This window comes from Neodiprion virginianus, chromosome 1, assembly GCF_021901495.1.
Source record: "Neodiprion virginianus isolate iyNeoVirg1 chromosome 1, iyNeoVirg1.1, whole genome shotgun sequence".
Classification (NCBI taxonomy): Eukaryota; Metazoa; Arthropoda; class Insecta; order Hymenoptera; family Diprionidae; genus Neodiprion; species Neodiprion virginianus.
The window spans coordinates 35,611,480-35,623,187 of record NC_060877.1 but is presented as its reverse complement, the minus strand read 5'-3'; the positions used below and the strand labels follow the sequence as shown (position 1 = coordinate 35,623,187).

Sequence of the window (11,708 nt, the reverse complement as noted above, 5' to 3'; positions counted from 1 at the left end):
AGCTCTACGTTGATTCATTGTCAGTCCGATATTCGATTCGAGGTAATCGTTACTTTGACGAAGATAAGATAACCGTGGAGCCAGTATAATCATATTTTTCGCGTGACTTCGACGATACGCAGATATATTGCATACCTATTTCGCACGCGTTTTCAATTTGTTAGCATGGATAAAATTGTCTTTAGACTTTAGGTACAACGACAACATTCCATCCATGCAATTTCCAACCGACCCTTCATCCAATTAGCAATTACGCTACATCCATACATCCACACATCTATACTTACGTACCTTCTATAACCAACATTAACGTCCTTTGGTAGATACGTAGGTACGCCAATTTCTTGAGCCCATTTTGGACCAGCGATGTCGTTTAGGTGATGTCCGAACGGCTCGTTATTTTTGTGCCTCGTTTCGCATCCGACCGGCTGGAAAATTGGACCACAACCGCTGGTGGTGATGAAACACGTGGAAGAATTCATTTGAATTTCGATAATTTTTGTCAATAGCACGGTACTCGTATTATACTTTAAATCCCAAGCAGACTTCGATTCCTACGATACGAACTTGGTACATCATCGCGTGAAGAAAATTGATCGCTCTGGGCTTAAGAAACGTGAAATCCTATACTGTACAGTTAGTTACCTGAGCGTGACCGAAATATAGTTTATCTTCGATCTCTGGATGGGTTTTGGTCAAGGTCTCAACCGGCCTATAATCATGGTCGGGTAGGCAATATCGATTCATTATTTTTCTGCCCTTGGGGCGAATATGTTATACGCGACACCTGGACCCGGGGTGATAAAGGGTCGTCCAATTTCAACGCGTTATCATGAAAATCAGTCCGTATTATTGATCGCGCATTGCATTATGCAAAGTGCGTGAAATATCTACACGACGATAACCGACCGATCATGCGTTTTTTCTTTATACAGATTAGAAATCGACTGTGCCCTCGAGTAGGTAAGTGGATGAATATAATTTTACTTCCGCCTTGCACGGTTACTGATCATTCTATCGTTTGGGATTAATTGAATTGTGCTGGAAGGCTGCACAATTCACTGTGTAACGTCGTAATGAAACTTGTAATACGTGCAACACCTTCCATGCAAGTGTCGCTGGGTCAACTAGTGAGAACTAGACCAAATTGTTACGCAACGAGGACAGAAATGAAGCTTAAGCTAGTTCGTACGGTTGGCGTATATACGTATCATGCGCATGATAATGATTCCGTATGCTAATTTAAGTGCAGGAAGACCAGCCATTTAGACTGTGCTCAAATACCGTCTAGCTCCGGAGCTCTGCGGGAAACCAACCGCGCGATTAATGATAAATTCAAGTTTCGTAAAAACGTCCGATCGCAAGGTACCGTAATCATGTTTCAGAAGTCACACTTATTAATATGCCTCTAAAAGTAAGTAGGTGTAACGTAAAAGTATTTTTACACGTTGTAAAGGTACGCTCATGTATACGTACGTTGATAATTTAGTGCAAATATGAAAGGTAAAGAATGGTGAAACAACATACGTTCATTTATCACAGAGTATCGAAGTAACAGTGAGCAGCCTTATTCTAGACTATTCGACATACACGACGCAAACGGATTGTACGATAATGAGTGTAGAGAATTGCATTTGCATTTGCTTTGCACGAGTCCGACAGCCCAGGGTTAAAATATTCACATTAATGAATAGGGGCAAAAAGTTGCGGAAATATCTATTCAGCTACCATTTTAAATTGGTTGATCATGTTAATTCTTTAGTCAGCGAATGCGCCGAATGAAACAAGTGTTATGTTTTGGAGTATTAAGTTCAATAGGTGAAATACAAAAATTGATTTCGATGACGATTCGTCGTGAGGAAATGGTACCAAGATGCACGTTTTTCTTTACTGTGTTTTTATTGATTCTTAGTTCAGCATTTGATTACATAATTCTATTCAACATCAAGTAAAATCGTTGAATTCAAATTAACCACGTTGAATAGACGACGATTAATGTACGCCATCGAGGACACAGGAAATAGTATAATAATGTTTTAAAACTTTTGACATTATAACAGTAAATATATATGCACGTATGTCTAATGACATATAGTTACGCTTGGATCAACAAGTACCACAGTAACTTGATCGATCAACGTTTGTAGAAATTTAAATAAACGCTGATTATTTTTTTTTTTTAACTAAAATCTACTTACAAATGATGTATAATAAGATATGTACAAAATATACATAGTGGTCCGGCAGTAACACATTATTAATTCAACGTACACAAATGCTTGCAGGTAATGCGATATCATATTATCAAATACTTTGAATGGTTAACCCCTAATTCTCTATTATGATTTTTCGCTTAAAATACAAGTTCATTACCCAGGTCACGCATATACGTGCGTAATGTACTATATTGTTGTAAAAAATATTCGTGGTAAGTGAGGTAACGAGCGTAGTCATACTGTATACATTAAATTATTGAATATGAAATATTTCATCTTTTAGATTTAGTTGTCTCAGTAATCGCAATGTTTATTGGTTCATCAAGAATTGCTGAGAAACAAACAAAACTAGCATATCACAGTTCAAAATCAATATATTGTTTGTATTTAATTGCAAAAATCAGATCGTGAATATTTATCTCTCGTATCTATAAGTTATTATTATTTATAAAATACATTTTACAAGATTTTCAATTGAAAATATTGAAATGATTTTTTCACTCCAACGAATCGAATTGTCCTTAGTCATTCTAATGATAAAGAAAAAATCGACTAACGCAACAAGCGGGAAAAAAATGAAGCGTCGGAATTGGCATTCACGGATCTGATATTCAACTCATCCTAAAGTTAAGTTGCGAAATCTATCTTACACGCCAAGTATTTGTCTTTGAAGCGTTATCCAATCCACTGCTTTCTGTGTTATGCTTTTCTTTTCTAGCAGAGCTTTCGCCGCCTGCTCAAATTTCTCCTCGTTTCTACGGATATACATCTCGGCGTCTTCTTCCAATTGGGCGAATTTCTCTGGCCTAATTTCTACCATTGTAACCATTTCAGTCAGGTAAGGATTGAAGCGGTAGTAGACATGATCTGGTAGCAGGTCGTTCAACATTGTGTGCGTAGCTGAAATTTGAATAAACATGTTCAGTTAGGATGTGTCAACACGGAATCACAAGAGATCAGGTTTCAAACAGAATTTATGAAAATCTGTGCAGGAGATGAATGAATTGTTAAAAGAAAATTGTACCTTCCGTATCTGTAGCACTGTCAAGAATTTTGAAGAACTTTTCTTTCCAGCTAGAACTGCCGGCAACGGGTTTCGTGTGTCCACTATCGCTGCCTATCAAACTGTGAGGTATACGACCAGTTCCAAATGAGACGACGCATTGAATTGGATTGTTAGGCCAGAGCTGCTTCGCCTCATGAATAGCCACGGCGCAAGGATTGTTCACCATAATACCTATTTTGAATTTCACGTTTAAAAAATGTACGAATAAGTAAAACAACAGTTTCTATTCCACAGTTGATCAAGTCTTACCTCCGTCTTGATGAAGGCAATCGCCGAGTTTGAATTCTTCGAAGTAGCTCGGAGCTGCTGCAGATGCTCGTACAGCTTCCCAAAGTTTGTGTCTGTAGGAGCCCATGTATTGGCTCTCAACTCTGTGAGGTAGCGTGTAATTTCTGAAGACGTAAGCCATTACTCGCTCGTGATTAACGACCGTAGAAATCGCGGAGAGCTGTAACATGAGATACAGTATTGTTGACTGATTTCCAGTTATACACTGGGGAAAAACATAACTATCTGGCACCAACCTTTGGTGTAACACTGTCTCTGGTAGTTCTGATCAAATCTCTGTCTCCCATTTGGTCTTGCAACATTTTTTCCCACAGCGAAGTATCGTAATAAGCATGACTCCAAACGAGATTACTCGTACCCCACAACGCACTTTGAGTGAATATTTTCGTGCTGAGCTCCTTGTAGAGCACAGAAACTTCGTCCAGCGATTTTCGTTTGTATGCACCTAGAAAAGTTATAAAAGATTCTTCGTATTAGCATGAAAGCAAGGCCAAAGAAATGTCGGATTCTGCAATTTCAATGATCCAAGAATATTTAGATTTCAATAGTTTGATCAAATGTTAGAAAATTAGTATTTTGAAAGTCCACGCATAAAAAATGAATGAGACAATGAAACATGTAATGACAAAGACGTCGTCTTGGGTAATTAGTAAAATCGTGAATTATAAATTGAGGTAGAGGTAGAAAGAGGACTAACACAAGTCAATTGAAAGCCTTATGATTTGGCATAAAATTTATTACTGCGTTTTTGAAAATGATGATAACACATTCTCTACTTCAACCAATTGTATTTTGAAGTTCAACCTTCTTTTCTACCGATCTACTCAAATCAAAATTCAATTTGCTGTTACATCCCAGCACCGATTTTATTGCATTTATGAATACTACGTACCTTCGCCAGATTCCTTTACGGTGGCTGCAGGTGGTATAAAATTGAGAAAAACAATTGATTAATGGCTTTCAGTGACAATAATGTTAGATCAGTTACCTACCAATCACAGCATACATGCATAAAGATAACTATTTAAGTTCGATTGTTACTATAGTGATTTGAACCATGATTGATAATGTACTTCAAACTTTTACGAGACTCACCCAATACTACAGACAGAATGGCACCAGTGCTGACTCCGCAAATGTAGTCAAACAATTCATAAACCCGTTTTCCCGTAAGTTTTTCCAGCTTCTTCAACATTTCGATAACCAGTACGCCTCTCACACCACCTCCGTCAATTGAGAGTATCCTGATGCCTCTGCCAGGCAAAGGGTCGACGTAGCCCAAAACAGCCAAGGCTTCCTTAACAGCTCCTGGAAAAAAAGTTTTCAATGTCATCAATCGAAGATCTTTTTTTAACCGAAAGGTTTTTTTTTAAATGTAGAGCTTCTGTCAATATTTGTCATTAAAAACCAACCAACCTTTGGTCTGATCATCTTTGCAGGTTTGCCTGATACCCAGCAGGATTCTGATCGCTCCTTCCTTTATGGCGTAATGCCTGGCTTCGGGATATTGATCAATGTGTACGAGCAGATCTTCAACTCTCCGCCACCTTGATGCATTGGACTCTGCAACCGCGATGCTGGTCAACACGTGTCTGGTTCTTGAGGCAATACTGTTCTTCGATATGTTATCGACGTTAGTTTTCCACTTTGGAATGACGATGGAAGTGTTTTCGTCGGATTTTGGACTAAGCTTTGGCATCAGACCAGTAAATACATTGGGCAATGAGTATCCCTGTTCTTTGGCAGGTTCCTTTTCCTGTTTCCTATGTCGCGCCTCTTTCTCTTGAACTTTGTCAACAGATGGACGAATTGCATTGCTAGAAGTGCCATCTTTTTTACCAACCTCAGCCAGGCTTGTGGCTACGGTTTGCGCAACACCTTCACCATGTTTATTCTGCTCCGAAGGAGGTGGCGCATCCCCATTTGTCTTACGGCTCTCATCGTCGGTGAATTTCCTGATGCTTTCGACCTGGGAGTAAGTTATCCTTTGAAAGAAGTTTATCCAGTCCTTGTTTATAACGAGTTGAAGATTTCTCTCATAGCCAGATTTATTTAGATAGTCTTTCAGCTGGGTTAGAAACTTCCAGTAGTGCGGCATCGACATCTTTCTATTTCGCAGTATGTTAACTGATGATCCTGACATCTTACTCGGCACCGACGTTACGTTAGCTGCGCTTCCATCTCGGCTCGCTGTGCCTTCCGTGAATTGTCTGAATAAAAAAGTCAGTGATATGTGAACAAAAGTATAGACAAACTAATGACGTTTTGCCAACAGTTGATTAATCGGCGATCGAACAACAGCCAGTAAGCATCGAGCTCAAAGTTCATTTAAAAACTAGTACAAGGCTTGTGAGGTTGGTGTTGGCAAGCTTCGGATTTCCGTAAACGACGCAGAGAATATTTCGGAGTTCAAATTGCGAGAAGAAACGATAGAGCTGAGTGACTGTAATAATAATAATCGAGATTTGAGTTACGCTTCGCTAAAGCTAACCTCAAACGAGTGAAATTATAACCACAGGCAATGAGAATTTGAAATCTTTGAAATACCAGAGTGGAAAGAAAAGAAAAAGAGAAAGAAAGAGAGAGAACGGGTGAGGCTGGCAGAGTTATCGAGTGCCAAAGCATGTTTTTATCCAATCAAGTGTAAACTTTTTTTCATTTTTGCAAGACAGTTCTACGATTAGATTTTCGTTTTGAGCTTGCAGAGCGATAACGAAACAATTTAAATTCGCTCGTACGTACCCTGTCGGAGATTTATTGGAAACGATATCCGTGGCGTGAAAGTTTTAAAGGTATCCGTGACTAGTAGTAAAAGTGTCGCCGCGCAATTGTTGAATTCACGAATTCGATCCTCGTCCGATCGGCCGCCATGTCAAAATGTTACGACGCGTTCAACACTCGCGCTGTCAGAATCAGCTGTTTCTCGAGTTTTCTAGAGGAACGCGCTTTGGACTGAACTAATTTATAAACTAATTTATTTGGTAGTTCGTTTCAACAACGAATCGCACTCCCAATTACCAAAATGAAAAAATTTGAACAGACGTGATTGCGGAGCTTATCGCTTTATTCGTGATGCGTGTGCGTATTCGACACAGGTTCAAATAATACACGCAAAGATAAGATTCGCAGAAAGTACATTACGAATGATTTCTTTTTCTTTCAACACGCGGACTGATGTTGTAAACGCAATCTTTCCTCAAGGTTGAGATAATACACCTCACGCCGTTATTGATTTCAGATTTATTTGCTGCTGAATTAGTTCATACCTGCGTTGATTCTTATTGTAACCACACTTTTTCGTCCTTTTGCATAACAAAATTGAGTATAATATTCAATGATAATCATTAGCGCTCACCTGGTCAGCGATATGCATCTCCTACAGTGTTTGACGTTCTTGCTGAGCGACATGGTTATTTCCGGTGTTGATCTCACTTGAAACTACGACACGTGTACACTTATAGATTTTTAAGTCCAACTGTATTGTTCAACTACGTGTAACTTAATTATAGACAAAGTCTAAGTTCACAGCTAACCTTCAACTATAAGAACAATGAGTATAGTTAAAATTATCAAATCACTTTCTATTCTTTATTAACAATTCACGGTACGGTAATTAATTTTACACACACTTCAAATTCGCGATTGAAACCGATTATTAAGTATTGTAATTATAATTTCACGCTCCGAATTGTTCAATCAATAATCTGTCCGAAGACAGAATATTTAGTTTCAAAAACTGCGTATAGGAAGAGGATATTTTTTACACTTTCGCATAGAGTAAACAAGGCACAATTGTACGATCGAGACCTTACGTAATACACGTATTATAGGTATACTTGTATAATTTTCAAACGATTTGTTTTGATGATAATGTTCTCGAATGATAGTTCACTGGGTTACTGATCGTCCGGCGGTGCCGCGTTCTTTTATAAGATAGGCGCCGCGTGACGTCACGACGCCCGACTTGTAAACAAATAGTCGTACGATGTTTTGCTAAAGCAGCGGGAACTTGGCAACGAGGCTAATTCCATCCCCGCACACTATATCCAATTGTCAATTAAACACGTTACCGCACACTACGCCTTAATTCACTTGTAGGATCATTGGTAAAATAATATTATTGTTTTTCTATCGCTGCATCGTGCATCGATATTTACGCATGTTATACCTAAATAACGACCAGCTATAATATACTTCAGCACTCATTGTCAGCTATTTCTAACTGCGAAGTATTTTGCATATTTTCTTCTTATCTGTTTGTCGTCTGTACCCGTTCAAAGTTTTGGCTATTATACGTTTGCGTAGGTATTTCTGTGGGAAAATGTATTTACTTTTACACAGCTGTAACTACAATGCCTGTTGTTTTGCAAGCTATCACCTGATACCGCTCAGATTTCACGTGCGAAATTAAATCACGCAGCGTTCTTACGAGCTCGTGTATATAATTAAGATTATGACAAGGTATAAACCGCTGACTTGTTTCTGAATTGTATTGTATTAAAAACTACCGCAAACATCACGCGGTTACCTCATCATTTCTCTTATATGATATGAAACATAACAGTTTTTATTCGTTTTTGCTTCGTGCTATTTCCGATTGAGGATGATGATATTTTTATTCGTAGATTATCCAAAAATTTTTTCGAATCTGTCGTAGTCGAGGTTTGGTAAAAAATTGACCAAATCGTGATCGGGGTGCGCTTGAGGATAAAATATCTGACACTTACAATTTTCCATCTTGCAGTTAGATATTGTCAATCGACGCGTGCATTGAAGGTCCAAACTTGGAGTTTAGAGGCGACGCTGCATCGTGTCTGATTCGATTTAATTTTCATTTATACGCGATTCGCTGACAAATTTAGGATTTTATATTGCACTACGTTCCCACAATTTTATTTTTATTTTTTGGTTGGAAATTTAACTGTACATGTCTGTTGTCAATTTTTTCGGCACGGAAAACGATTTTCTCGTGTCTGCAGAGGAAGCGAGTTGAACTGGGACAGCGTGATGGAAAAAAGAATTAGAAATGAGGAAAAGTTCGTTGAAACGATTCTCTAAAAATAAAATCGTACGATGAAGATAAGGATCAATGAATTATCGCGGTTCTTTTCATTCAGCTAATACGTAAATATCTCGTTCTGTAATCCCGGTTTTTTTTTCTTTCTCGTCAATAATACAATCGCCATCTATATCACCCTGTTTTCCAGATGTACATACGTAGGTGCCAATCAGTTCGCGGAGATTTTTATCCGCCGTTGGCTCAGACGTCAGATTTGTGCAGTTGTACAATTGATTGAACGATATCTTTCGATCATCGATCGCAATGCGTAATTGCGAATTATTGTAGCGACGCTAAAGCTTATATCACATGTACTTATGTATCGGTAAACAAAAATATTTTGAGGCTAGAACCAGCAGCAGAGAAGAGTCTAATTTCTTTCTAATTTTCCTGGCCCCCAAGCTCAAGGCAGCGTCTAAAATCGCCTTGCACGTGGCACGAAACGTGGGACAGTAAAAAATAAGTCACAACCGGAGCTACGATCAGCGTCAACGTTGCGAAAATTGTTCAGTGATTGCTCTCCACTCGATGAATTTTCGCAGACACATTTATCCGAAGATCCATCATGATACCAATATCATGGCCACAGCTATGCATCTCGATAGAAAAACCCTGGGTTTTTAATATGCATATGCAATTATCGATGCACATTTGTTTGAGCAGTTGTACATACATAAATCACACCTCTGTGTACGCTTTGTACTTTTATTTTGATATTATTGATGTTTAGTTACAAAAAATCCTGCATTAATAAATGTAAAAATCAATTCTCCAGGTAATGAAACAGTCGTGATAAAAGATTCGAAGAATATATCATTTTTGGACCAATCGTCCCGTTTCTTTTTTGTATTTCTTATTTGTATCGATGATTCCTGGTTCGTCTCTATTCTAGCCTTTCAATTAAGTATCGCGATCATCGACGAGAAGCAGAAATCGGTCTGAAATGTCTTCGAGATCTCCGCAGAGTCCGAGAGTCGACGTTACCTCTCCTCGGCCAACTTTCGACTCCGGATCAAATGCAGTTTTGGGATCACCGAATTTCTGCGAATGGGAACAGAAACTCGAATTTGAGGTGCGCAGGTTTCGCAAGAACTGCGTGCCGTATCGCAATTGCTTACGCTAAATTTTTCACTGTGTCTCAATTGCAGACTGAATCGCCGGCGAAAGGTGGCGATTGTGGAGATTGCGGATTACGGGGGCGTGAAATGGCTCTGCACATTGCTGGACTTGAGGAAAAATTGAACGAGGAAACACAGGCGACAAATCGTCTCGCGTACGTTTATTATATATCCTCAAGTGCTTTTTTATTCCCATCTTCTTCGTTCCGCAACGTAATGAGAAATTATTTAACACAGGATGATTGGATTTTAAAAGAAGTTTTTAATTTCTGGTGTTCAAATGAAACTTGCTTGTAATATTGTAACGAAATTCGATTAGGGACAAGTTAGTGGAGATCGCATATACTTATAGACTAAGGGGATGGGATGATCAAGTTTCATTATTTTCTCCTCACAAGATGTGAAAATAATACCTTCTTATCATTCCTGCATAATTATTGCACTTTTTATAAACATGCATAGTAATCGTTATACATTCTACGTGATTTACATTAATTTTTTCCAAGCTTGTCAGTGTCGGAGTACGAGATACAGATGTCAGAAAAGGCGAGGGAGATTGAATTTTTGAAATTAGAAATTCATGAAATCCAGTCAGAGCGTGACGGGCTAAAGAAGCAGTTAGAAATAACTTCGAAACATCTCGACACCATAGAAATATCCTTCAACGACGTTCACGAGTAAGAATTTTTTGTCTCTCTTTACTGGCAACAGCAATTTTTCTAACGTGAAATATTAAGGTGAGACTGTTAAAAATTCACTGATCACAAAAGGTAGTCGAATCGCAGGAATTTACTAACGATTTACAAAAAATATTGTAACACCTGCGTCGTTTAACGTTTAGAAAATACGAGAGGGCCAAACAGACGATTCATATATTACACCAAAACGTAGAAACTCTTAAAAACAGTCTCGATGAGCGCGATGTTTGCATCAGTCAAAAACACGAGCAGTACCTCAAGCTGAAGGAACACGCGATGGAACGAATGGATTTGTAAGTGACGCAAGACTACCTGTAACATATTTGAACAATCATTTATTTGATATACATGTAGACAAAGGTCGCGGGAAATTATTCATCATCAAGTTTTACACGATACGTTCTTGTAACTTTTTAGCGCCAATTCCCAGCTGGATTTGATCGAACGGAAGTATTCCCTTGAAAGTTCGAAACTTCGAGCTGCGGTAAGAGAGGCTGAACTTGGTGCTCGATCACTCTCCGAACAACTGGAACAAAGGAACAAGGATAACGCTGAATTAACGAGGCAATCGAAAGACCGTATTCTTACTTCTATGAGAGGTTTAATCCTGGCTTTAGAAAAATCTATTTCACTTCGATTCGGACAATTTTTACTTCCGATATTAAAACCTTTTCGCTTAACTAAAGACGAAATCCTGCGGCAATTAATTGCATTCCGTGATTTTCAGCATCTGCGACGGTCTCATAGAAAGAATGGACTCACAGAAAAACGCTGGGTTCGATAACCAATCTATTCGCTCTCAGTCAATTCAAGAATTGTGTTCTTGACCGTGGAAATATCTAAATCGTCATTCCTATGACTCGAGAATGTATATTTGACAATAGACAAATAGAGGAAAACGCTGATGTTATTGTCAAACAGAACGGCGAATTATAAAATCGTGACTAATCACCTGGATGTTATTGTTTGTCACTCGCTAGTGCGCGTTTCGCTTACGTGATATTCGATCACTTTCCGCAAAATATTGTGCGAAATTCCGCGGACCTCGAAGTGATAAACAAAAGTGAAAAATTCACCGGTGATTGGCCGGCTCTGATCACCCCAGGGGATCCAATTGGCCGAAAGATGGGCTTGACGAGTCGCGCCACTCTCCCGTAATAAACAGCACTATCGCAAAATTAGACCTAGCTTAGAATCAGTGACGGAAATAATTTAGAGGCAGGCAGACTGGCTCCTCGACCTTAGAAACACTCCGACACGTGC

At 38.8% G+C, this 11,708-nt stretch overlaps 2 protein-coding genes and 1 long non-coding RNA gene across 6 annotated transcripts; 1 reads left to right on the top strand and 2 right to left on the bottom strand.

The window, feature by feature from the left end:
• Positions 1–1,880: 1,880 nt before the first annotated feature.
• On the bottom strand, positions 1,881–7,472 carry LOC124296668 (calcium-independent phospholipase A2-gamma-like). Of its 3 annotated transcripts, none has more exons than XM_046746885.1 (8): positions 6,926–7,472; positions 4,987–5,780; positions 4,666–4,878; positions 4,463–4,486; positions 3,807–4,015; positions 3,532–3,730; positions 3,241–3,453; positions 1,881–3,116 (listed from the first exon to the last, which is right to left on the bottom strand). In XM_046746885.1, exons 1-8 carry the CDS (start codon positions 6,976–6,978, stop codon positions 2,863–2,865), a joined length of 1,959 nt encoding a protein of 652 aa, XP_046602841.1. In that variant the 5' UTR covers positions 6,979–7,472; the 3' UTR covers positions 1,881–2,862. The 3 variants fall into 3 exon arrangements, with proteins under 3 accessions (XP_046602841.1, XP_046602843.1, XP_046602842.1); XM_046746887.1 differs by lacking the exon at positions 6,926–7,472 and adding an exon at positions 6,313–6,469; XM_046746886.1 differs by lacking the exon at positions 4,463–4,486.
• Positions 6,143–11,401, top strand: LOC124296671 (transforming acidic coiled-coil-containing protein 3-like). 2 transcript variants are annotated; one of them, XM_046746893.1, is made up of 7 exons: positions 6,143–6,161; positions 9,522–9,701; positions 9,778–9,902; positions 10,254–10,424; positions 10,589–10,738; positions 10,863–11,009; positions 11,173–11,401. In XM_046746893.1, exons 2-7 carry the CDS (start codon positions 9,573–9,575, stop codon positions 11,270–11,272), a joined length of 822 nt encoding a protein of 273 aa, XP_046602849.1. In that variant the 5' UTR covers positions 6,143–6,161; positions 9,522–9,572; the 3' UTR covers positions 11,273–11,401. The 2 variants fall into 2 exon arrangements, with proteins under 2 accessions (XP_046602849.1, XP_046602848.1); XM_046746892.1 differs by lacking the exon at positions 6,143–6,161 and adding an exon at positions 6,245–6,304 and having other exon boundaries at positions 10,863–11,304.
• Positions 10,628–11,531, bottom strand: LOC124296673 (uncharacterized). Its single transcript, XR_006906436.1, has 3 exons — positions 11,398–11,531; positions 10,845–10,971; positions 10,628–10,757 (listed from the first exon to the last, which is right to left on the bottom strand). It is a non-coding gene; the product is annotated as an uncharacterized LOC124296673 (long non-coding RNA).
• Between the last annotated feature and the right edge of the window lie 177 nt (positions 11,532–11,708).

What these genes read in the sequence shown, in the direction of transcription:
- LOC124296668 (XM_046746885.1), bottom strand. Translation starts at nt 6,978, where the DNA reads ATGTCGCTCAGCAAGAACGTCAAACACTGTAGGAGATGCATATCGCTG. An exon ending in CATTCTGTCTGTAGTATTGG is followed by an intron (nt 4,487 to 4,665) that starts GTGAGTCTCGTA and finishes TACCACCTGCAG; the next exon opens with CCACCGTAAAGGAATCTGGC. An exon ending in TTGCCTTCATCAAGACGGAG is followed by an intron (nt 3,454 to 3,531) that starts GTAAGACTTGAT and finishes AATTCAAAATAG; the next exon opens with GTATTATGGTGAACAATCCT.
- LOC124296671 (XM_046746892.1), top strand. Translation starts at nt 9,573, where the DNA reads ATGTCTTCGAGATCTCCGCAGAGTCCGAGAGTCGACGTTACCTCTCCT. An exon ending in AACAGAAACTCGAATTTGAG is followed by an intron (nt 9,702 to 9,777) that starts GTGCGCAGGTTT and finishes TCTCAATTGCAG; the next exon opens with ACTGAATCGCCGGCGAAAGG. An exon ending in TCCTTCAACGACGTTCACGA is followed by an intron (nt 10,425 to 10,588) that starts GTAAGAATTTTT and finishes TTTAACGTTTAG; the next exon opens with AAAATACGAGAGGGCCAAAC.